Source organism: Sitophilus oryzae, unplaced genomic scaffold (assembly GCF_002938485.1).
Source record: "Sitophilus oryzae breed Bouriz unplaced genomic scaffold, Soryzae_2.0 scaffold_172_pilon_pilon, whole genome shotgun sequence".
In the NCBI taxonomy this organism is placed as follows: domain Eukaryota; kingdom Metazoa; phylum Arthropoda; class Insecta; order Coleoptera; family Curculionidae; genus Sitophilus; species Sitophilus oryzae.
The window spans coordinates 5,760,412-5,788,366 of NW_022146424.1; the positions used below are offsets into that span (position 1 = coordinate 5,760,412).

A 27,955-nucleotide genomic window follows, 5' to 3' on the forward strand; every position below is an offset into this window, starting at 1 on the left:
AAGTATCATATATTATTGTGACCGCTCCGGAAAAAATAGCTGTTTTAAGATAGTGGTGCAATATTTTTAAAACTTATTAATGATATGTGAACTCTTGAGGTATGTATTGGGTATTTCATACACAATTTATAGGGTAAAAAATACATCATGTTATAATTTTTTTAAACTGTTAAAGATAAAGCCCGCTTGATCATAAAACTTTCATGTCCAAACCAACAGTACTAAAATTTTGTTTTGGCCCACTCTTTTCGCAAGTTTTAATTTTATTAATTTTTGAGCTAAATACAAAATATTTATTAAAAAACAAATAATTAGTTTTAAGTCAAGTTTTAATACGAATTAGCAAAAATGATGTGGGCCATATTTAACAAAAGAAAGTTGATGATGGCAGTTCAAAGACGAAACATCAGTCAAAAAATCTGATAACACCATTCTGAGAAGTTTCAGAAGTAAAAATGACACTTTTTGTGGCGAGGCTGTTCCTTTGACGGACAAGCGTTAGCGAGCCCGACATATATACAGGCGAGCCACAAAAAGTCATTTTTATTCCGAATAGAACATGCTATTTTTTTTTCAAACGCCACAAATAATTTTTTAAACAATTTCAATAATCAACTTCCAAATACTATAAAAAAAATTAAAAGTAATACCAAGGGTAATACCTTGTATGTAATTATATATCGAGAAATTATGGTTACGGGCTCACTGAATTTGACACTTTATGTCAGTTTAATACACAAAACATCCCCCTTTAGAACTTTTTCTTTAATGGCCATAAGCGGGAGTAAAAGACCAACCACCCGAACAAACACTAGAGGCGCCATCGGTCATCAAATGGTGAAAAAATTGCGAAAATTTAATCATCTAATTTTGACACAAGGGGTCGCGCTTAATTTTTTTAATTTTAATTTTTATTTTAATTCAATATTCATTGTTTTCAAACTATATTATTATACTTTGTTGTATTTTGTGAATGTATAAATGTTTTCTTAGTATAAAGTTGCATTATATTAATTTAAATTATACTTACATATTTAAAATTTAAATATTATGACATATATATGTCAGTTGCCGTCTAAAATGTCATCTTGATAACAAAAAGTTAGTTAATGTCAGAAATAGCTAAAATCATGTTAAAATATTAAAATTTACAAGATAATTATAATTAGATATTTTATATTATTTCAAAAACAAAAACATAATGGTACAGCGTTATGTTGATATGTAGGTCCAAAACAAAAAGTGCCGTTATATTTTTCAGTTTTCGTTGTCAGCCGCGGAAGTTTCAGTGATTTTAGTGTTTTCGGATATTTTTATTTGTGAAATAGAAATAATAAAAAAATAAATAATTGCGTTTAGATTGCAAAACGAAAAGTGGAAGTTTTATTGCAATGTAAGTAAGCCTTTGTCCATTTTATATTTTACTTTTTTCATACCTACGACAAATATACATATATTGAAATTTTATAATTCGTTTTATTTAAAAAATGTTAGAAAACAAGCTTGTAATCCTGTAATTGACATAATTGTTATGTAATATATTCCATTTAAATGTAATATATTACTTTACAATTAAAAAAATGTAAATTTAAAAAATATATACAGGCAATAATTGAAATTTTTAGCGTGCGAACAAACACGAGAGGCGCTTTATTATTTACTTTCATTTCTTAACATGACAGAAGAAGTTCTAAAGGGGGATGTTTTGTGGTTTAATAATATACTTTCGTACTTTTATGCTAAGCGTAAAGTGCTTCACTTTTATGCCCTAGGCTTTAAAATGACTTTTATATTGTCAATCACGTCGCAAAAATTAATACTTTTGTGACGTTTGAAAAAAAAAATTTATATCTATTCAAATAGAGTAATAAAAAATAAAAATGAAATTGCAAATATTTTTTTTTTCGAAAATCTTCGGAAGTATTCGGAATTATGAAGAATTTTAGGTGGCATTTTCATCAGTCTCGAAATGCCCAACTTTGGAGCTCTGTTTAATGCTCCATTGTTCAACATATTCTCTTCTAGTTTCCGAGATCCCAATATTGTCGCTCGAATTTGGAACACCCTATACATCCAAAGTATTAAGAATGATTTTTCGTGTATTATTGTTAGTTTCTGTAAATTTTTATATCCAATTATAGAATCAAGATATTTGCACGTCATTTAATTCTCCGTTAGACGTCATAGATCTACCTAAGATACCTAATGATTTCTATTAAAAGTTTATCATTATTCTTAAATAAATGGATATTTGCAAGTTATTTTTATATATTGTTATCCATATTTATAACAGGAAATATAAAAATGTGGTTAATATCAGTCTACTTTATTAACACTACGATAAAAAATAATTAACATTAATTAAATGTTTTAAACGATTTAAGAAAGATATAATTAATATTGTAGATACCAATCTTATTGATATTACGATGATAAATAAATATTTACAGAAATAAAATGCATCGTTATTTTATTTTAAATAGCATGCATATGTAAATATTATTCTTTTACTTTTGTGTACTATTCTCGAAATACAGTTAATTTAAATGTACCTAAGTACTATAGCTTACAATAATTTTAAGTAAAAAAATCTTTATCTCAGCGTTACTAATATGTGTCATATAACCAATGAAAAAAAATATTACCTGAAAACTTTACATTAGTTAATAGCCGAGGATAATTAATCATTCCATCATGTTTAAGGATTTCCCATTATTTTAGGTTTGCTTGCAACTAAAAATATAAGGTCATCTACATTGCTTCAATGTGTAATTATTAAAGAGTGACATTTTACTAAATCTGCGGTTTCATTTATAAAAAAATTAAAAGAATATCACAATTATCGATGTATCTATGTACTTATTTATATGTGCGTATGAAAAACCCGATATAGAAAAAACCAACAAAATGGGAAACTCAAAAATTATAAACGTTAGATGATTAGATCTGTAGCATATAATTAGTTTAACTACTGTTTATATGTCAGTCTGTATAGTAAATTCCTTTGGGCTACTATAGTTAATAGTTATCCAAAAAATATAGGGTGTAGTGTTACCAGTTCTGTGCATTATCATCTTTTTAATAGGTAGGTTTATACAACAAAACACATATAAAAAGAAAAAACCACAACATTGTACTTAGATTTTTGTGGACTTATAGGCTTGGCGCATTTCAGTTGATTTCAATAAATTCCGACCGCAGCGCTTCAACGGCAGAAATCAGAAATTATCAGTACTATGTATTTCACGCCGCCGCGCCATCGCCATCATGTTGATCGCATTAAAATAATATTGAAATAATTGAGAATTGTTTTGTCATAATATTTAGAAGTGAAAAAGAATTCGAACTAGGCGTCGTGTTGTGGTTGTGACAATTTCAAACTTTAATAAAATTATCGAAAAAATGTAACACGTAAAGGAGAGCGTAATTAGGGCGTTGTTGGGTGCAATAACATTCAATAACTCAACCTTTCCCGGATATTCAACTCTCCCAAAACAACATTTTATAGCTTCATTGTTAGTAACAGTTGCACAAATGATGCTATGTTCGACCTTTTTAATAATGTAAACTCTAGCCTGAATAACCATCACTCTAGAGATACAATTTTCTGTGATTTCTCTAAGGCTTTCGACTGTGTAAGTCATAATATCTTAATTAACAAATTGCAATACTATGGATTCAGGGGAGTGCCGCTCGAATGGCTAAAGTCATATCTTGGCAACAGAAGGCAGCTTGTGAGGATTGATACATCTATGTCTTCTTGTAAGCCTATAGAATGTGGTGTCCCTCAGGGTTCAGTACTTGGCCCTATTTTGTTTCTGGTAAAGAAGTTCTTAAGTGTTTATCAACGATCACTTGGAGCGGCCCAGATGTTGTAGCACGATATGATACTATATCCAGTTACTTACGCACCATTAAATCTTGGTGCGATTCTAATCTCCTATACCTCAGCCTATCAAAAACTAAAATTTTGTCATATAAAAGTACTATACGACAATAACACCACTATTGACGTCGTGGACTCTTAGAAATTCTTAGGACTTGTTGTAGACTCGTTAACAACTCGTTAAAATGGGACTTTCACATCGAAACTCTATCAAAGAAACTAAGCGCTGCCTGTTTTGCGCTAAGATCAGTTTTTAAGGAGCTTAACTTATCAAACTCTAGAATAGCCTATTATGCCCTTTTTGAGTCACATCTTCGTTATGCCCTTCCATTCTGAGGTACTTGCTGCGCAACAAAATTTGATCGTATTTTCAGACTTCAAAAGAGAGCAGTTCGATATTTATTGGGACTGAACAGTAGAACTCACTGCCAGAATTTCTTTAAAAATTTCAAAATAGTGACTCTTTTTTATTCATTTTTGAATCCGTTTGCTTAATCCGCAAGCACATATCTGCTATTCCCGAAAGGCCATCCCATAACTATCCACTTAGGAATGCGGAGCACGATCTTTATCTGCCAACCCCGAGCTCAGAACTAGTTAAAGGCTCAATTGTGTCAATACTGTACAATGCCAAAAAAATGTACAATCATCTGCCTTTGAATATCAAGTCGCTTTCATTCTTTCCCGCATTTCGCAAAGCTCTGATATCATACTTACTGGAGAGAGCCCTATATGCGGTAAACGGCTTTTTTTGTTGATGTTTAATCATGAACAATTTTGAGGTTTAAAATTTTGATCATCTCACACACTGGTCAAAGGTCAAGTATTTAAAAAATTCAAAATTTTATAACTCTTAAAATTATATCTATTTACTGCTTACTATTCTGCAATAGTCCACGTATGTACTTTTTGTAATTATAATGACTTAATTTTTTTTGAATTGTATGATTTGTATTGTGCATTTTTTGTTGTTTGTATATATTTTTTTGTGCTTTTGTTTGTTTTGTGATTGCTTTGTCGATGAAGCTGTTTTGACTTTTTGCACAATAAAGCGTTGTTTGTTGTTGTTGTTGTTGTTGTTTCTCACACCGATTTAATCAAAAGCAAAAATGAATTCAAGCAGTTTGACAAAACAAGTGAATAGACAAAGTCCTCACCACATTATCAAAAAATTAAATAGACATAAAATATACTATGAAAGAATAAAATATAATTTGCAATATTAATAGTATACGTTTTTAATCAACTAGTGATTAAATGTTTTATAAACATCTTCTGAAATTATAATTATTAACCTATAAAAAATTTCGTTAAAGCCGAAATAGCCCCAATTATGCCTTCTAGCAAAACCGGTGATTAAAACTCCTATGCTCGCTACCGTAGTTGTACTGAACTAAAAAGTATTTTTTAACTGGAATAATAAATTATAATACAAGTTAGACCTTCTGAAGATATCAAAATATTTACTCTTTTATTTTTATTTTTAGGATTTTCACAAATTATACTTCCAAACACTTTTAGAATAATTAAATAAAACATTCTTCTTTTACTCGCTATTTAAACCCGTGTATTTGTATATAGTAGTTGTTTGCACCAAAAAAAATGCACCAACCCTATACCCAACACACCATTTGTTGTATTAGATAAGGTTATTATTCTTCCCCAACTCAGTTTACAATAGTGATAGTAACAGTAAAGTGTGTCAATAAAATATAATTAGTAGTGCTACAATTTGCAATAATGATTTTCATTTAAATTTCAACGAGTACAATCTGAATATTCTCTGACACAAATTGTGAGAATTATTAGCACACTTGTTCGGTATTTTCGTATAAAATCAAGCATATTTAACTATTTTAGAGATCTACAAATTTTTATTTTTGTGATCTGAAAGGAAACCAAAAATGCAATAATATACAGGGTGTTCCATTTAAAAAAAATCATTCCGATCTACTCGTACTTTTTTGAGCCATCCTATAGAAGTTAAAGTATTTTTCCTGAAATATATCTTCGTACATACTACAAACAAAATTCTCAAGTTTCTTATTTTTGAAGCTAAAGAAGCCCGACGCACTTTTGCCGGACCCTGTATATTCCTTCGATTCAGTCTAAATCTCAACGTGTAGTCTTTGGTGTAGTGGCGGCTTCCATAAAAAAATATCTCATCGAATTCCAATATTCCATATAAACAGGGTTGTTCACCACATACGACACGGAGTATTGTAGCTAAACGATTAGATTTTTACAAATTTTAAGTTTTGGGTTCGTTGAAGGACTATTAGAGCTACAATTTAGAAATAATTTTACGAGATACAGAGTGTCCCAAATAAGTAAAAAATGCTATAGTTGTATTTTTTTAAACGGAACACCCTGTATATTATTCTATTTTTAGATTCTACGATTGAAATAAAGGTAAATTTTATTAAGGTTTATCACACTTAAACCTTACCGTTTTTTAAATATTTTCAATTTTGTGAAATTGCAGTAAAATTTACCCCAAAAGGCTTCATTTCTCCAAGGGTATCAAAGTTTTAATACTAAATATTTACTGAAGTTTATTTATTGATCAGTTATTGTGTTGCAATAATAAAAATTATACTACCTTATACAGAGTGTATAAAATTTTATTTTAAATAATTACTAGCTTTAAACGGCAATAACTTGTTTAATTTAAATGGAATGCCCTGTATATTTTAGGAGAATCAGATGCATAATTTAATTGTCTATCAAATTGTATTATACCACTTTTTACCTATCCCTTCAAGTTTTCGTAAAAAAATGCATTTTCTTATAATTTAGACCTCATTTATCAATATACCCATGAAATATTGACATTTTAGATTGTTTTTAAACAACAAATGTACGAAATGTACAGGCTAGTAATATTATCGTTTTTAACAAAATGATAATATTACTAGCCCATTTGTATGTAAAAAGAAAACTATTCAAAATCTTCATAAAAGAGTATACCATTAAGTAAATATACCACCATTATTTCCGCCCAAATACTAATTAATTACATACTTAATTATGTTCGTGAATAAATTATTCTAAATAAATGTGGATTTGAATCAGAAATCAATATAATAATAAGTTATAAAAAAGAAAGAATGTCTGTGTTGTTACAAATAAGCATTTGTCAAAAAATAAAATATCATTTTTAAGGTGTTACTTTTTACCACACTGTCTAATACACATAAAAAATTCAGTTTTTTAGTTTTTGGAGCAATTATTATTAATCAACGCAAACAGTCAATTAATGTAGTTTGAATACTGGAATCATATTAATTGGTCCTCTTTAACAAATATTTAAACAGTTTTTTTTTATTTTTTAATGAAATAAACAAACTATATCGACAATATTAGTATCTGTACTATTTAAAAATTTGGTATATCTTTAAAAATAATCTAAAATGTCAGTATTCCATGGGTATATTGATAAATGAATTAAAATTACAAGAAAATGCATTTTCTACGGAAACCTATAGCTATAGGTAAAAAATAGTATAATACAATTTGATAGACAATTAAATTTTGCATCTGATTATCATAAAATATACAGGGTATTCCATTGAAATTAAACAAGTTATTGCCGTTTAAAGGTAGTAATTATTTAAAATAAAATTTTACACACTCTGTATAAGGTAGTATAATTTTTATTATTGCAACACAATAACTGATCAATAAATAAACTTCAGTAAATATTTAGTATTAAAAACGTTGATACCCTTGGAGAAATGAAGCCTTAAAATTTTGACTGCAATTTCACAAAATTGAAAATATTTCAAAAACGGTATGGTTTAAGTGTAATAAACCTTTTCAGAAATTACCTTTATTTGAATCGTAGAAACTAAAAATGTAATAATATACAGGGTGTTCCATTTAAAAAATACAACTTTGATATTTTTATTTTTGGGACACTCTGTATCTTGTAAAAATATTTTAAAATTGTAGCTCTAATAGTCCTTCAACGAACCCAAAACTTACAATATGTAAAAATCTAATCGTTTAGCTACAATACTCCGTGTCGTATGTGGTGAACAACCCTGAATATCTCATCGAAGAGATAAGATATACAGGGTTGTTCACCACATACGACACGGAGTATTGTAGCTAAACGATTAGATTTATACAAATTATAAGTTTTGGGTTCGTTGAAGGACTATTAGAGCTACAATTTAAAAATCTTTTTACTATATACAGAGTGTCCCAAATAAATACAAAATATCAAAGTTGTTTTTTTTTTAAACGGAACACCTGTATATTATTACATTTTTAGTTTCTACGATTAAAATAAAGGTAAATTTGATTAAGGTTTACCACACTTTAATCTTACCGTTATTGAAATATTTTCAATTTTGTGAAATTGCAGTCAAAATTTTAAGGCTTCATTTCTCCAAGGGTATCAAAATTTTTAATAGTAAATATTTACTGAAGTTTATTTATAGATCAGTTATTGTGTTGCAATAATAAAAATTATACTACCTTATACAGAATGTCTAAAATTGTATTTAAACGGCAATAACTTAATTTAAATGGAACACTCTGTATATTTGATGAGATTAGATACACAATTTAATTGTCTATCAAATTGTACTATACCATTTTTTACCTATCTCTTCAAGTTTCCGTAGAAAATGCATTTTCTTGTAATTTAAAACTCATTTATCAATATATCCATGGAATACTGACATTTTAGATTATTTTTAAAGATGTACCAAATTTTTTAAAGAGTACAGATACTAATATTGACGATATAGTTGTTTATTTCATTAAGAAATAAAAAAAAACGGTTTAAATATTTGTTAATGAGAACCAATTAATATGATTCCAGTATTCAAACTACATTAATTGACTGTTTGCGTTGATTAATAATAATTGCTGCAAATACTAAAAAACTGAATTTTGTATGTATTTAGACAGTGTGGTAAAAAGTAACACCTTAAAAATGATATTTCATTTTTGACAAATGCTTATTTATAACAACAGACATTCATTTTCATAACTTATTATTATATTGATTTCTGAGTCAAATCAACATTTATTTAGAATAATTTATTAACGGACATAATTAAGTATGTAATTTATTAGTATTTGGGCCGAAATAATGGTGGTATATTTAACTAATGGTATACTCTTTTAAAAATATTTAAATAGTTTTCTTTTAGCATACAAATGGGCTAGAAATATCCTTCAAGGGTAATATTATCATTTTGCTAAAAACGATAATATTACTAGCATTTACATTTTGTACATTTGTTGCTTTAAAAACAATCTAAAATGTCCCTATTCCATAGGTATATTGATAAATCACGTCTAAATTATAAGGAAATACCTTTTTACGAAAACTTGAAGGGATAAGTAAGAAGTAGTATAATACAATTTGATAGACAATTAAATTGTGCATCTGATTCTCCTAAATATACTGGGCGTTCCAGTTAAATTAAAGAAGTTATTGTCATTTAAAGTTAGAAATAATTTAAAATAATTTTTTAGACACGCTGTATGAGGTAGTATTATTTTTATTATTGCAACACAATAACTGAAGAATAAATAGACTTCAGTAAATATTTAGTATTAAAAAATTTTATTTTTTTTATTTGGGACACTCTGTATCTTGTAGAAATATTTTTAAATTGTAGCTCTAATAGTCCTTCAACGAACCCAAAACTTACAATTTGTAAAAATCTAATCGTTTAGCTACAATACTCCGTGTCGTATGTGGTGAACAACCCTGTATATATATCAAAGAATTCGCTTATTTTTTTATTTTTTTAGGTAGAAATAATTTTGAAAGAGATTTATTAATTAATTTATTATCTATTTTACTTTACCAAGGAAATATCTCTTGAAAATTAGACAAAAGAACTTTAAAGAAGATATGGAAAAGTTTTCAATAATGATTTTCTACATAGTGATAATATTCACAAGTTTCTATAAACATGTGATATGCAACTCAAACTATAACAGTCCCTGTCCAGAAGCTTTTCAATACAGAACTGACTCAGAAGGAAGGTTGTATGGCGAAATAAGCATAGAACCTGCACACCATGATGGAAGTAGCATACAGATATCTGTAGAAATGTCAGTAGCAAACAGTGTTCAGGTTAGTGATCTAACTAACCAATTTAATTGGATAAAAAATCAGAAAATTGTTATTAGATATATTTTAGAGTTACTTAGGTAAATTAGTACTAACAAAATCTTTAAAAAGTGCTGTTAGTGATATGGAGCACAACAGACCTGTCCAGTACTGGCTATATTTTCCAGCCTGGCATGTTATTCCTCCAAAAATAACGAAAATAGAAGTTAACTGTAATCAAATTTGTAGCGGACCGAGTATCTCAAGTAAGCTAAAGCTTAAATATATCCAACTGCCTTTAATTGTGAAAATACGGTAACTCAAAAACAGAGACTTAATTACAATCAAAATATCTCAATCATCTTAAATCAATTTGTTTATTAAAAATATTTATTAACTTTAAATGTGTTAAAATTTGTATTTTCTTTTCTGTTATTATAAGTAATAAATACAGTAATGTTCGGTTATAACGAACCTCGTGGGACCGGCGAAAACGGTTCGTTATAAGCAAAGTTCGCAATAAACGAAAAATGCTGATAAATATAAAAGATGTGGTATTTTTATTAATACATAGATAATGGTACATAAAATATATTTTGTAATATTATAGATACATTAACAACTGTTCTTTAGAGTCTAATTTAAAAAAAAATCTTTTATTTTAGTTTGTTTTATTTTTGTGAAATGAATATCATTAATATGCAGTTCTTCTTCGGCTAATTGATTAAGAACACTTTGCGGAGTATTTCGTGACTGAAGGAAATGACGAACGTTATCAATATGTTGAAGTGCCTCTGACCTCTGATGTGGTCGGAACTGGTCTCAATCCTGTATTCACAGGTTCTTCATCTTCCGTCTCCTCATCGTCATCAATATAAACTGAAGAAGACACAGGAGCGACAATGGCATCATCATCCAAGTATTCGACACTTACAAGATTATCACCAATATGGACAAATTCATTAAACTCATTTTCAGAACAAGGAACATTGTCTAGAATATTGTTATCATCTTCTTATCCAACTTTTTTCAGCCATTCGGCTACTGTCAAGTCATTGTCTGAATTCAAATCATTTTCCACTTTTAGGAAACCACCGTGTTGAAAACTATAAAAAATTGTTTGTTTTAATATCCTCTGCCATGCCATATGAATGAAGTTTATTCCATCATCATATATCCTTAATGATTAATGAAAATTTTTCACTCCTACTATCAATAAAATGTACCATTTTCGAAAGAAAAAGTCGACGATAATACGATGGCTCTTTAAGCTGTGGATGACACCCTGATCCATAGGTTGTAGTTTGGAACTGGTATTTGGTGGCATGAACACGAACTTGGTGCAGTCCAAATTTCTAACAACTGGATGAGCTGGGCAGTTGTCCACTAACAATATGATTCTTCGGTTTTTACGTCGTAACTCGCCACCCCATTCCCGCAATTCATGCGCATAGATCTCTATGATTATCCATGCTTTTTTATTGAATTCGTAATTTACTGGCAACCGTACGACATTTTTAAAACATCTAGGGTTTTTGGATTTCCCAATCACCAATAACTTTCTTTTTTCTCGGGGAATCCCCAGCGCCAGCGGTAAAATACCGTTTTAGGTTCGTTATAAAAAAAATCTTACGATTGTATCAAAATTTAAGGTTCGTTTTATCCGAAATTTCGTTATAAAAGGGTTCGTTATTTGCGAAAAAAATAACACACGTTTAGTAAAGTAAACGCCACGAATGTTTGGGAGTGATTCATCGGTCGCTACCATGTGAACTAATGTCCAAGGTTACATAAAACTTAATTCCAGTGCTGTGGTATTTCAAGTCATATAATAATCAATATATAATCTGTTGTAATTTGTTGTTTTAACTGTCAAAGTCTTGTCAAAACCTTTGTCAAAACATATATTTGGTTATAAATATAAAATGGAATGCCCCATTGGTCGCACTGCAAGCACACCAATGGACTGACGCACAAAAACGAATCAATCAAAGAAACGCGATATAGTATCGTCTTTGTCAATCACGCTAACATTTTAGAATAAGTTGGAGGAGCGCAGGCAGATGATTAGACCGGGCCTTTAAAAACCTACGTCTGCGGTAAAAATTTACGCTTTTAATGTAAAAATGATAGAGCGCGTGTCGATTCTAACTTCATCAAGCGATGAATCACTCCCAAACATTCGTGGCGTTTACTATAATACCAAAGTTCGTACCTATAGATTTGGTTCGTTATAAACGAATGTTCGCAATAAGCGGGTTCGTTATAGGCGGACATTACTGTAATATAGAAAAAAATGTACTTATGTCTTAAAATATAATAAATTATAATTTCCATACAATTTAATACGTAATTTTTTTATTATAGTGGCCGCTGCAAACATTATCGTTACAAGTATAATACTCAAACACAAATTTAGTTCTGGATCAACTTTACCAGCAACATGTTCAAGTCAGCAAAAAAACAGTAAGATTTTTATTGACGTCAATTATTTTTTTTCTAATAATAGAAAAAATTAGTGTACAACATTCTAGTTTACACTTACACAGGGCGAGTCTTAAATAAGTGCAAATATTTTTAGGGGTAGTATATTTTGACCCCAGAAAAAAACGATTAAGAAAATCCAGAAAAGATCCAGTGATTCTCAAAATTTAAGCAAACAATATTTTTTTTGGAAATATTCAAAGTAAAATAACTCCGTTATTTTGATTTATTTGATAAACGGTAAAGAAAAATATGTTTCTTTTATCGAGATCTACCAGCCCCTTTGAATAAGAAGACTAAGGGAGGAGCGTAATGCTATCCATATATTCATGCATGGTGGGCGGAAAAAGGACTCTAGGGTGGGGATCCTTGACAGTTCTGTTTGACGATTCATTTGACATATTTGAATTTGATTTGAAATTTTGTGGATTTGTCAGTCTTTACAGACCTTATTTTATGTTATTTATTATTTATTCTACTACTGATAGTTGTATAAAGGTAGTAAATCTAGATGGAAATTGTGGCAGAACTTAAATTAACAGTGACACTATCGCGATTTATCGAAAAAAGTGCGGTAGATCTAGGCAAAAATTGAGTGAAATAATAGAACAACTTTTCGCTAGTAAGTGACTATATAATATACATACGTGTAGTAAACCGATCATTTATGAAATTCACTTAAATTAACTAAATTATATATGCATCTTGCATTTTAGCTTTTATTTACTACTTGTCAAAGATCAGATGTCAAAGAATTTTGATACGTTAATTTGACTTACCTGCTTCAGTAGCGTATCGGATGTTTGTGTTAATAAATACTCATTATAACTTATCTATTTTTATTAGAATTATATATTTTTATAACAATTTTAATAACTACCGACATTTATTCACAACGTAAAATAAAACAACAAATTATTGAGTCTACCCCACGTCTATCCTACATCATAGTTTTACATTTTTTAAATAAAATTAGAACGGCACTGATAAACCGGAATTTAAGTCGGCCATATTTGATGGCGGTGTACCTAAGATTTTTGATATGCTCCTTCCTTAAGGCCTGGTTTTTCTGACCAGATCGGCCCGAAATATTTCGGTGAATATTTCCGTACAGAACGCTCTAATTTACCGAACTCAGTTCGTTCCGAAGTTTCGTCTGCGTGTGGTTTGTCGGAGATTAAATTCGTTATGATTAGGTATTTCAGTTCGGTCTATTCAATCATTAAAATTTTACGTTGTACGTATCTAGGTTCTTTTTACGCTTCTAAATGGATTTTTTATCGCTATGATTTTAGAAGAAGAACAGGATGATGATGATGAGTACTATGCGTTATTAGAAGTATGTTCTGAACATAATAGAGTTCTGAAAATGTTTGAGAATAGGGACAAAGAAGGTGCTTACAAACTGTTAGTGTTAAAGCATCTTTCGGATAATGATACAAAGTTCAAAGAATTTTTCCGTTTAACTCCACAACTATTCCATACTGTACTAAATTACATAAAGAATGAAATAAATTACATAAAGAAAAAATAAACAGCCCAACTTTTTTAGAAACACCGTGAATAATTTTATTATTCAAATGAGTGACTAGAAAAAAAAATCGACGGGTCTAAATATGTTTTCGAGAAATAAACACTAGAATTTTAATTAATTTATTGATTCACTTTACACACATACTGTAAATAGTAATTTTATAAAATTAAATCCGCCGAAATTCACAATTTTTTTCAAGTTCGGCGAACTACGCCGATTTGAGATCGTTCAAATCAAAACTAGTTTGATACAGACGAACTGCTGTCCGCATACGTTCCCGAAATTTCGTTCCGATCTAGACAAATCATTACTGCGTCCTACACATATACTGGGTTTAGCCGGAAACGCTAACGAACTTTTCGCGCTATATCACCGAAATATTTCGGGCCGATCTGGTCAGAAAAACCAGGCCTTTAGTCTTACCAGCCCTGAAAAAATTTGCACTTAATTTAAGACTCACCGTATATAATTTAATATATAATATATAATTTATGGTAATTGTGTTGTTTATAAGACGTACTTGTTTAATATATTTTCTTTCTTATTTTCTTTCTTAGAAAATGATTATAATAATCACAAATATACAACCAATATAAGAAACGGTGGTTTAGTAACTGTCATCTCTTCAGATCACTCAACGAAAGATTACCCACATAATATATTTTTTAACAGCAAAGAAATGGAAGAACCACTGCCAAATTCTCGACCTATGAGAAACCCTTTTCCAGATAACCCATTTTTTGATGGAACGTTAGAACTAAAAAAATGTAAGCACAACAAAATTATACTATTAGAAATTATGAAAAATATACCATATTTCTTTTAAGGCTACTTTAAAAACTGTATTGTTCTATTTTATAAGTAAAGCTGATCATATCTTACTAGTCAAACTAAAAAGATTTAAATATATTCTTAGATAATTTTACCATTCCTTATCAAACCAAAACACCGATCACTACCAAAGCACCGGATCAGCCATATGCACAAAATCCATTTCTTTCTGGACTACTATCTACACGTCAGCCTTCTACGCAACCAAAGCAAAGTATGTATTTGTAATTATTCTATTTATAATATACAGGGCAGTCCGAATTGTAATCAGGACACTTCGGCAACATATTCTGCAGATAAAACTCAGGCGCGTGGCAAACGCCCCCGCGGACTCCGCGTGGCTGGAGGGCCCGGGGTAAATTGGGGGTCCCCGCACCTAGTCCTTCAAAAACAATTATCAAACAAACCGAAAACTAAAATTACATTTAGGCACACAATCCTTTTTTCAGCAATAATTAGGGTGATATAAAACAATTATTTTACACTACATTACATACTATCGATAAAAACTAATTTTTTGTCCGTCGTCAAGTGTCTATCGAATTTAACGTTAATACTGCAAAAACGTACTGATAGAGATGAGGCCAGGATGTTAGGTTAGGTTAGATTTGGAAAAAGAATAAAAAGATAAAATAGAAAATTTCGAATTTATTTTCTTACTAAATTTCCAAGGTATAATATTGGAAAATACTGCCTTACTTTCAAAATGATTACAAAAAAATAATATTGACTGGCCACAGATCTAATCAGGAGTTCTTGTTAAAATAGAAAATCTTAGGGACAATTTTGAAAGTGTGTATGAGCTATCAACACAGAACACACTAAAGAGCTATCAATTTCAATAGCGAAATCTTGGAATATTGAACCTCGAGTCCGTAGAGTCAAACCTTTTTCTGATAAAATAGCCGCTAATGAGCCCATTGAAAATCCTAAAAGTCGTTTAAAAGTCACAATTTTTTATGCTTGTTTGGATATAATAATAACTCAGTTTAGAATCAGGTATGACGCATTTCAAAATATTTATTCAAAATTTGAAATTTTAAACCCACAAACATTGTTAAAATTCCAGGGATATGATATCTTAGCTAATGCCAAAGTATTAGTAGACAAATATCCTAACGACCTAACAAAATCTAGCATCGGAGCTAATTCAAGCAAAAAATTTACTTTATGAAAAAATCAAAAATTTTCACAGTATCAGAGAGTTTTCTGATTTTATTTTTGAAAAAATCCAATTACTGGATTAGCAGTATACCTGAGATTTGCACTGTATTCCAGTTGTTTCTGGTTCACCCTGTAACATCCGCTGAACCAGAAAGAACTTTTTCTAAGCTGAAAATAATAAAAAGTTTTGCGAGGTCTACTGTGTTCCAAACTCGCCTAAGCTCACTGGCCATAATATCAGTTGAGAATGATCGAGCCAAAGAGGTAGATTTGGACAGCCTCGTAAACAAGTTCCTTTTGTTAAGGTCGAGGAAAAAGGAATATACTTTCTAATGTACCATAGGGTACTTCATAAATATTTAAAATTTCTTGTTCACATTTGTGTTCTAGTTATTAGTAGTTAAATGTAGTTATTAGTAGTAAATATGTTTTTTTTCTAATAAAACTTTGATTAATTAGGAGCATAAATGTTTGTTTTCTAGTTTAAGTATTTTAAGAGTGCTATAATAATAAATAAATAAATCTTGAAACAATTATCAAAATATAAAAAAATATCACATTTTGGCTCTTGTTAAAAAATATGTTTCATGCAGATATCACAATAATGATGTATTTGAAGGAATTTTTGAGTATACTTAGGGGGGCCCCCTAACAAAGTTTGCAGGGGGGGCCCGCAGAAACCCTACTGATAAAACTAAGTAAAAAACTTCGTATAAAGTTATGTCCTAAAATGCTTCGTTTTGGAGAGTGTAGAATTTTCATTTTTATTTCGTTTTTTTAAAATAATATTTGATCTAACGTCAATATTTGGATGAAAATTGGTTGTTTTTTGACATGAGATTTGATTTCGATGCCACTATGGCTCCTATTTGTTGGGGGCGCTACCTACATAAAAAAATGTCTACCTATGTGGCGGATTCATCTCTCAAAAAAAATCCTTTGTGGGTATTTCGCCACTGCACTGCTAGAAAATCTACTAAATAAAATAGTTATTTTTGGTAGACACTTCTGCGTTAAATCTAAACGGACACTAATATAGTTATATAGTTATTGCTCTTCAAAACATTTAGAAAACATGTAGGTGGTGCTCCTTACAAGCAAAAGTTATATTGACATCAAAGTCAAATTTCTCATGTCAAAAAACACCAAGATAACAATTTTCATCCAAATATGGATGTTAGTTCAGAAATTATTTGGAAAAAATCGAAATAAAAATGAAACTTCTACACCCTGTATTCCCGAAACGAAGCATTTTAGGAAAGAAATTTATAGGAACTTTCTTATATGTATACTTATTACTATCATCTGCAGAATATGCTGCCGAAATTTCCCGATTACAATTCAGACCACCCTGTATACTTAAAATGTAATGCTATTTTTTTTGGAAACAGAGCCAATACATAATCAACCATCACCTAAAATACCTCTTCAGATAAATACCTCAATAACTGGATCTATAGTACCTCAAAACATGTAAGAAACCATATTTTGCATACATTCCTTGATAGTATCCTTGATTATGATAGTATTGAAGATACAAGTTTTGTATTATTAAATTATTTAAAAAAATTCTATACAATTTTATTTTTGTTTAAATTTTAGTAAAAATAATGATATGAGTAAAATCTGTGGACGACCAGTAGTTCCTACGCATCTAATTGTCAAAGGCCAGTCAGTACCAAGAGGAGCTTACCCTTGGTTGGTAGCTATGTTCCTTATTATCATTCAACAAGGCCAGAAAAATGTCAGATTAGAGTACAAGTATATTTGCGGTGGATCACTTATATCTAATAAACATGTTGTTACTGGTAAGCATTTATTTTATAATATTCTAGCAGACCCGGCCACGCGTTGCTGTGTGGCCATAGAATAATGTAGTTATTTTACTTTGAAAATTTGGAAAAAATTTTTTTTTGCTTATATTTTGAGGACCATTGGATTTTGTATGGGTTTTCTTTCTTGTATATATAATCTACTACCTATGTTGCCATATCATGAAGACATTATGTGTTTTATCTATTTTTATAGATAAAAATATTAAAATATAAATGTAAATAAAATAAACAAAAGATGTTATCACGGGAACTGTAATAAAAAGAAGAAAGAATATATCGGGCAAGCCTACAGTAAGATTAGTCATGAGACATGACTAAAACATGACTATACTCTGTTTTTTTTCTCAGGTAAGATTTGGACAGACGATGACAGAAGAAAAGCAGATGACGTCCCATACCAATCTATTTATTTTACTAAAAAAAGTTTCTAATAATTTTAAGTTACCTATCTATGGATGGGTTTAAATATAAATCCGTCATACGTCGTGTCTTGTTGTTTTTAACCAGTTTTATTGGTTTATTTAAAAAATGACAGATCGTATTTCAATTTTATTGGTTTGACGGAACGATGAACGATAAACGGACGCCGATGCGTATGAACTCGCTTTTAGATTTTTGTCATTTTTGACAGTACCTTTTACATCGAAATTTTATCTTATAAACTTTTTCTATTAATACATTAACTTTACTGATGCTGGTCACCTGATTAGTGAAACATAACTCAAAATTTTAATTTTTTTGAATTATTGTGTGAAGTTTGAAAATGATTAAATAATATTTAAACTGTTAAAAAAGTGTTATAATAGAAATGAATACATACGTGTTTAGCTGCTACTGTGTTGAAACAGACTCGACTTTCTTAAACCAAGCAGGTGTAATTTTACATTTGGAAAACAGAATATAGAGAGAAAATGAAAGCACCCTTACCTGACGAAAAATTACGTGGAGCCAGGTCAATTTTAGTTCATCCTGGTGAGGAGTGTCACTTTATATATAACACAAATAAAACACAAACAGTTATACTCACAGTTCAATGGAATAGTATATATTTCCTTTTGTAATATCACTCTGTACTCTGAGAATAACCCGTTTTGCAAAATTTTTATACACCCCACAGTGAAAATTGTATACCATCTCGAATGTACATACAACTGCTCTTTAAAATGGTAGAAACCTATAATAAAAATATACACAAACTTAACCAGAGTATTTTTAATGTACTTTGACATTAGTTTGAAACAGATTGTTATTTCAGTTGTCAATTTGGCGATTTGGTTTAAAAAAAAGCATTCTTTGTGATTTAGCTTGAAGAATAAGCCAAGTTTTGATATAGTGTTAGAAATGTTTGAAGGATTTTTTATTTTACCTAATGTTTTTTATGACAATAAACTTGTAGAGTATTACAAATTTGTTTCCCAAACAACTTGTATTTTCGAATAAAGAATTTTACATTCGATTTTCTAAAATAGATTTTGATGAAATCGACATTTTAATAAAAAAAAATGTGTTTTCTTTCTAGACTACCGAACTGGATCTGCAAACGCTGATATTGCACTACTTAAATTTGAGGATATTGAGTTCAATCCAATAATAAAACCACTTTGTTTGTGGGCAGGAGCAAATGAATTAAATCTAATTGTAGGCAGACAAGGAACTGTAGTAGGGTAATTATTTTTATAAATATTGTTTCTAAATATTAATTAATATAAAAAATCTCTGTGGTGGATTCATCTCTTCAAAAAAGCCCATAAGAAAACACGCCACTGTAAGAAAATCACAAAAAACAAAATAATTATTTGTTGTAAACACTGCTGCGTTAATCCAACGGAGACTAATTGTCAGCAGTGGTTTAACAATAAACAAATTTCCTAACGGACAAAAAAATGCTTAACATTTCGGGAAGTATATTGTATATTGTAGTATTATATTGTATTGTACACATATGGCCAAAATTATTGCATATAACGATATTTTTATTTTATTTTGGACCTAATATGATTCTTTTTATATTTTTGGACATATTGGCTTACTACACGACCAACTAATATAACAATAGATCTATAAGGTCGCGGTGATTAACTCCCCTCCTAAACATTCTACATTCTAAACTAATATAAATTTAAAAGTCTAAGTGCAACTAGGCTGTATTATAATTTTATTTCACGCAAAAAGTGAAAATCAACAAAAACACAAGGCACCAATTTTAGGCAGAAACTATTGAAAACAATTTTAATCATTTTATCACAACTAATAGTCTGTATTGCCGATTGCCTCAATGAGCCTTAATTCAAGCTGTGAGACGACGTGGCATGACACTCTCAATTAAGTTGTCCAGATAATGTTATGAGGTAATGGCTTCCCATGTTTCGCGCGCAGCAATTTTCAATTCATTCGCAAGGTACAGGAGATTATTCCTTTTGGCAATATGACGTTTTAGCATGTCCCAAACATGCTCGATCACATTCATATCTGGAGACATCGGTGGCCACCACAGTTTTCTTATACCCTCTTCCTCAAGATTCACGGTGCCGCTAAAAGTGCGATGGGGAGTTATCCTCATTATTATGATCGAACCGATCATAATAATTAATTATTATTACCCGAACCTTTATTTTATAAAGGACTTAATATTGTTACACGTTTTTCGTCAGTTCGATGATGTGGATAGAAAGTCACAATTTATTTAAACACTATTTATTTAACACTAATTAACAAAAACAATAAAGACTTGTAGACTTATAGAACTGTTACAAGATTTTATAACTAAATTTATTTTGATTTTAACGCGTCAACTGCACTTGTCGATTTATAACTGCCCCCTGTAGGCCACCGCCGCAAGCTTTTATACCGACAGGTAAAAGAACTCTAGAATAGTCCATAGATCGTTAGGTGCGTAGAGAAGGTTTTCCGAGATGTTCTCGTATGTACTAGTCCATTCAGTGGGACTCGATTCTTCTCGAACGAATGAATCATTGCGGTGTCTATGCGATGTTAAAGGTCATCCGAGGGCGGGCCATATTGTGAGGGTTAGGTCGAGTCCACACCAGCCACAACACTGCCCCTTCTTAGGCACATGCTCGTCCCGAGATGTATACGGTGAATGAAGGTATTTACCAAAGCTGGCCCCTGGTACATTGCGAAGTCTACTCACAATTCGCAGTCTACGTTTTCTCTCCGGATAGTGGGTTGTAGCAGCAATGTCTCATGACTAATCGATACCGTAGCCTCTGAACAATAAAATCTTTCATGTTCTGGATTTTTTTTACTTATTTATACCATCTTTTACATCGAAATTTTGTCTTATGGCTAAACTTTTAATATTAATACATTAACTTTACTGATCTCAGTTCACCTGATTAGTGAAATAGAACTCAAGAATTTTTAATTTTTGTTGAATTATTGTGAGAAGTTTGAAATGATTAAATAATATTTTTTAACAGTGTTATAATAGAAATGAATACATACGTGTTTTACCTCTGCCCACTGTGTTAAAACAGACTCCGACTTTTCATAAACCAAGTGAACGTGTGCACATTTGGAAAACAGAATATGAGAAAATAGAGAAAGCACCAATTACCTGACGAAAAAATGATGGAGCCGGAGTCAATTTTAGTTCATCTGGTGAGAGTGTCACTTTAGCGAACACTTCTCACTGCCTGTTGTATCCATGCCTTAGAATCGTCAAAGGACATCTCCGAATCAGGAGGGATCAAAGCTGCAGGTTCTCACGGTCCCAGCACGATCTTCTATTTCGCCATGGTAGGGGCTCAAACGGTTGGAAATGGACTACCCTCGGTTTTCCTTTTGGCAATTTTCTGATACGGTATACGACGTCATTAATCCTATCCATGACTGCGTATGGGCCTTCCACGAAGGATTGTAGCTTCGGAGATAAACCACGACGTCTCTGTGGGTTGTACAGCCACACCAAAATTCCCTGGTTGGTATCCCCCATGCTCAGCCCAGATGTCGTAGTGCTCCTTCATTTCGGTCACTAAGCGCTTTGAATATTTAAGCGGACTCGCTGATGGATGTCGTCCATCGCTTTGATAGCGTAGTCTGTGGACATAATCTTCTCCAGCCACATCTTCATATCGGTCGGCACACAAATAAAACACAAACAAGGTATAACTTCCAGTTCAATACGATAGTATATATTTTCTTTGTAATATCGCATGTCTCTGAGAATAACCCGTTTTGCAAAATTTGCAATGTCCTTTTGGTCAGTGGAAACTTATGCACCAAATTACATCAAACACTCTTTTAAAATTAAAACCTATAATAAAAATATAGACACAAACTTAACCAGAGTATTTTAATGTACTTTGACATTAGTTTGAAACAGATTGTTATTTCAGTTGTCAATTCCCTGATTTGTTTTTCCAAAGCATTCTTTGGGATTTAGCACATGACTAGAATAAGCCAAGTTTGATATAGGATCAACAATGTTTGAAGGATTTTTTATTTGGCTAACGTTTTTTTACTGACAATCGACTTATTTGCTTTCATTTGTTTCCCAAACAACTTATATTTTAGAACAAAGAATTTGACATGCGATTTTCTAAAATAGCTTTTGATGAAATCGGACATTTTAATAAAAAAATGTGTTTTCTTTCTAGACTACCGAACTGGATCTGCCTTCGCTGATATTGTCCCTACTTAAATTTCAATCACGGAGAAGTAATCCAATATCTAAAACCAATTGTTTGTCCACTGGGACCAAATGAATTAAATCTAATCGGCAGGCAGACAAGGAACTGTAGTACGGGGTAATTATTTTTTATAAATATTGTTTCTAAATATGGATCACTAAAAATTGCTTAATTTTGCATGTGCTTCGGTTTGCCAACCGGGGCCGGCCGGCGTCGTCCTTAAGACTTTCACTATCTTTCTCTTCTTTGCAACGATTTCTGTATCTATTAGGTAATTCCATATTTAAGATCGGTCCCCCCTTCTTTGCTCATATAAACTGATCCAGTACTTTCCGCACAATCCTTTTCCTTCTAATATTAAAGAACTCTCCTCAACAGACTGTAGGTTTCCTAGCAGATGACGACATTATTTCGCGGCCTCAAATTCCAGGGCACGTGCTGAGGCATCTCCCAAATGCGTTGGATGAGCTAAAAAGAAGTGTTTGCCTTGTGTCTCTCGTTGTGTCACGTAAACCATCAATAAAAGCCTGTACTGTTAAGCGCTCCATAACATTTTCGGGCATAGCAGGTACGCAAACAGGAGCGAGGCACCCGTCGGCTTCAAACTCCTGCAGAGACTCATTTGACTTTTGAATGCGATTTTTAGCTGGGAATGATAGACATGTTCCAAATGAGCTTGGCCGTACCTCATTTCTAAATGTCGTACCAATTGCTGATAGTCTCTCTCTGTTCCGATGGTGACAATGTCTGCAGGATATCAATCGCATCTCCCCGCAGTGCGATAGTCAAAGCGGTACCTTTTCAGCGATTGTCCAGCCGTTTGCTCTCGCAGCGGCTTCAAATCCGATAAGTAGTTGGCCCAAGCGGTTAATGGCAATCAAACTGTGGAGGTTTCATAATTGATTTTGAGGTATGCCTATTTTTCGATAGTTTCTCTCCCTACGCTGTTTATTGTTATTTTACGCGAATTTGCCTTTGCTATTTGAAATTGTTACTTAAATTTCACAATTTCATATTTACAATCTTCGTACAACGAATTAGGACAAATTTTATTGTTACTTAAACTTTCTTCCAAAATTACTATTTTATTATTCCTCGAGCCTCACAATATCTGTGAGACGACGTGGCATGCTCTCATCTTTAAGTTGTCCAGAAGATCCTGAGGAATGGCTTCCATAATTCGCGCGCAGCAATTTTCAATTCATTTAAGGTACAGGGGGATTATTCCTTTTGCCAATATGTTCAAGTTGTCGTCCTAATTTTGTAGGCACGAGTCAAGGTCTTACTTCCAACTCAAAGCAAAATGTCAGGATCTCTCACCTTCCTCCACCAAAACGTCTCTTGAGTCCTGGCTTGCAAAATGCTTTTTCTTTCCATCTGTTTTGGAAGTCCTCTCTTCCAGAACGCATTTTAATTCCGACACTTTCAAGTCTTTCAACAATTTTTTCCGGACCATTGTCTGTCTTTTTATTTTCTAGTCTATCACACACGCCACACTTGACACCAATTGTTACGTTTTCGTCGGTTCCGTATTGGATAGAAAGTCTAATTATTTAAACACTATTTATTTAACACTAATTAACAAAAACAATAACGATAAATTACTTATAGAACTATTTACAAACGGTTTATAACTAAGAGTTTATTATTATAATTAATCTTCCTGACAAAATTAACGAACCGTCAACTGCGATGGGGAGTTAGCATTATCGTCCATTAACATTACCCACCGCCTTTATTTTATAAAGACGGACATGTATTAAATACCTATCGAACATTGGAAACGTAGACGTTATGCCACGATAGTTATAAAATTTACCACATTCAAGTCGTATTTTGTATATTACATTGTTTTTTGTTGATCCAGTGTTGCATTGGTTATGCGTTGTGTGGGTTAATAATATCTAGATATAGTGATTTCTTAAATGTTATTATACATGCTTAATATCATGCTAATATTTAAATGGGTGATTCTATGACCTATTTTAGGGAAAAAACTTTATATGAATATACCGGATGTTGCATCGTCGAGCGGGACATAGGAAATCCCATGTAAATTTTAATGGGGTCAATTATTGGCTTCCTAATTATTTTAGAGAATAATTCTATTTAGGTTTATTGAAGAGCACTAAAACCCACATTCAAAAGAATAACTTTAGATATTTTTGATTAGCCCGTTTACGAGTTATCGCCGATTTCTTTTTAAATATTTCTCCTTTCTTATGGCCCTGTATTTACTTATGAGCACCAGTCAAGGTAAAAGATAACTGTCAAATGTAGTTGTCATTTCAGAAATATATCCTATGAATATATCTATTTAGTGCTTTATTATTATTATTAAAAACTCATACCTACATAGAAAATATTAGTCATGAAATACACTACCAAAGAAAAAGTATTGATGATTAAATGGTATTATCAAGGAAATAGTTATCAAAAGGTGTCGGACATGTTTGCTGCTCTGTATCCGAATAGACCGACACCTGGAAAATCTACAATCCCAAGGAATATCCAGAGATTTGAGACCAAAGGTACTCTAATAAATAACTGCAGATCTGAAACAAGGCAGGAACAAAGAGAAGATGCAAGAAATGATACCGACTTTTAATGATACCGAAGTTTTATTGTGCGTGGAAGAGAACGATGGAAAGATCAGCACAAGAAAACTTGAGGATGAAATAGGAATAGATCACACTACAACGTTTCGAATTTTGAAACGACATAAATACTATTCCTTCAAATATGAAAAGCACCAAGAGCAACGAGATGGGGACGAAATACGGCGGCAGGCGTTTTGTTTTGATATGATGGAAAGAGCAAACACGGATAGGGAATTTTTAAAAAACATATGTTTTACTGACGAATGCACGTTTACCTTAAATAATGAACCCAATGTTCAAAATTATTGATATTGGAACAAAGAAAACCAACACAGGTTTGTCGAAACAAGGACGCAATATCCACAGAAAGTAAATGTTTGGGCAGGGATATTCGGACACAGTATTATCGGGCCATTATTTCTTACGCGAAATTTAAATGCAGAATATTATTGGAACTACTCGAAAATCATATTTAATCTACTTTACATGATACCGCTAGGGAAAATCAGGAAATTTGGTACCAAATGGATGGCTGCTCGGCACATAGTACCCCGGCTGTTCGGGAATATTTAGACAATAGTTTTAACGGAAACGCTATTGGCCTAAATCATACAGTAAATTGGCTAGCAAGGTCTCCTGATATTTCGGCAAATGATTTCTTTCTCTGGGGCCATTTAAAAAACAGGATATACAAGGATAAAAAATACCCAAATCTAGACGAGTTAAAAAATGCTATTTCTTCCGAATGCAATAGAATTTCAGTTTACCAACTAGCGAATGTAAGAAGAGAATGTTATGATGGCCTGGGTTATTGTCTAGCAGTCGATGAAGGAATATTTGAACCTTCTTAAATCCTAAAGTTCTAACAATTTAATAGTACCTAAATTAATAAGTTATTGAATATTGTAATAATACTATAATTAACCTTGTAATTGATTACTTTATTTTACTTTTATTCATATTAATTTGTATTTATAAATACATCTTTAAGATTTATCCGATGTAGGAATGAGTTTTCAATAATAATAAAGCACTAAATAGGTAAATTTCTGAAATGACAACTTCATTTGACAGTTATCTTTTACCTGGACTGGTGCTCGTAAGTAAATACAGGGCCATAAGAAAGGAAAAATATTTAAAAAGAAATCGGCGATAACTCGTAAACGAGCTAATCAAAAATATCTAAAGTTATTCTTTTGAATGTGGGTTTTAGTGCTCTTCAATAAACCTAAATAGAATTATTCTCTAAAATAATTAGGGAAGCCAATAATTGACCTCATTAAAATATACATGGGATTTCCTATGTCCCGTCCGACGATGCAACACCTGGTGTATGTCCTAAACGTTTTAACTTTTGAGATACAAATTTAAAAAAAATAACTTTTCCATAATACGTCTGATGTTATTCTAGGTACCGTTATGAAGTTTGACACATGTCTTCTATGCATAAAAATTATTTTTTAATGTGCATGGGTTCAATAAAAATATTTTGTAATAAATTTTCAAAATTTAAACTTAAATTTAGAAAATTATCAGTTCAGTCAAATAACTATGTAGTGAACATTATCTTTATTTTTGTCAATGATGACATGTAAGAATTAATTCGATTTCTTTCTTGAGGACGGTTACTCGTACCAATTTTTATTTCGAGACTTTTTTACGTAAAAACTAACAGAAATACATATTTTCTCCCAATAGTGTAATACATATACGGATGAAAAGTTATTACCTTTGAAAACTATTAAATAATAATAATATAGGTGGCGTCCTCTACAAGCAGGGGTTATACTGACGTCGAAATTGAGTTTCTCATATCAAAAAACACTCATTTTTCATCCAAATATGTTAGTACAGAAATTACTTGGAAAAAACAAGATATTACATAGAAAAGATATTGCAGTTATTATTGTATTTCATGCCGGGTCCAGACCAAGACGACAAAAAGTAAACACGATTTTGAGACAAAAACAAGACAAACTTGCGACAAAAAATGGCAAATTCTGACAAGACAAACTTGAGACAAATTGTCCACACCGCAAGGACAAAAGTACAACAAAGTCAAAAGTTTAGTTGTTGCGAATGAGTTTTATTGACATGTTATTTAACCTTGTGTGATTTCACTGGTCTCCTACTGTTGGTAGCACACGCCATCCACACTGCGTCGCCAACTTGTAAAATATATGAAAAAAAAACATAGACACTTTGATCTTTACCGACTCGTGAGGGGACATTGAAAAGTCTCCGAATTTTGAAACAAAACAAAAATGAGACATAAATGTCGCAGAAATGTATTGGATTTGTCGAAATTTTGTCGTAAAACATGAATGTTTGTGTCTTGTCGTTGTTTTATCTGCTTGGTCTGGACCCGGCATCAAAATTACAACACATTTTTTTATTGTTTATTTAGGTGGGGAAGAGATGAAAACAAAGACATGTCTCAATTGAGACAGCTCAATCTCCCGATAGTGAGCCAAGAGAAATGTCTTAGAAGCGACAAGAGTCCAGGAGGATCTTTTCTACGAATTACATCTGAAAAAACATTTTGTGCTGGTAAATACAAAAAACGGATGAAAAAAATTATGAGAATTTATCTAATAATTTTCTGCAGGTTTTAGAAATGGATCTGGACCATGTGACGGAGACAGTGGCTCAGGCTTTCTACTAAACAAAAATGGAGTATTTTTTCTAAGAGGCATTGTTTCCACAGCATTAATGGACCCTGTAACGCATTCCTGCAATTTGGATGAATACGTAGTATTCACAGATGCCAGCAAATATTCTAGTTGGCTTTTGAATGAAATTACGTAGCATTTGAAACCATGTAGCTAAAGTTACCTGTCACAACATAAAATAAAAAACTGTACAAAAAAAATTCTGTAAATATGTA

At 31.4% G+C, this 27,955-nt stretch overlaps 1 protein-coding gene across 1 annotated transcript; it reads left to right on the top strand.

The window, feature by feature from the left end:
- Positions 1-31: 31 nt before the first annotated feature.
- LOC115881710 (serine protease gd-like) lies at positions 32-27,955 on the top strand. The gene is made up of 11 exons (XM_030899317.1): positions 32-99; positions 9,665-9,992; positions 10,060-10,234; positions 12,336-12,434; positions 14,544-14,753; positions 14,903-15,031; positions 17,373-17,454; positions 17,584-17,789; positions 19,336-19,480; positions 27,476-27,618; positions 27,677-27,955. The coding sequence occupies exons 2-11, from the start codon at positions 9,768-9,770 to the stop codon at positions 27,874-27,876; spliced, it is 1,614 nt and encodes a 537-aa protein (XP_030755177.1). The 5' UTR covers positions 32-99; positions 9,665-9,767; the 3' UTR covers positions 27,877-27,955.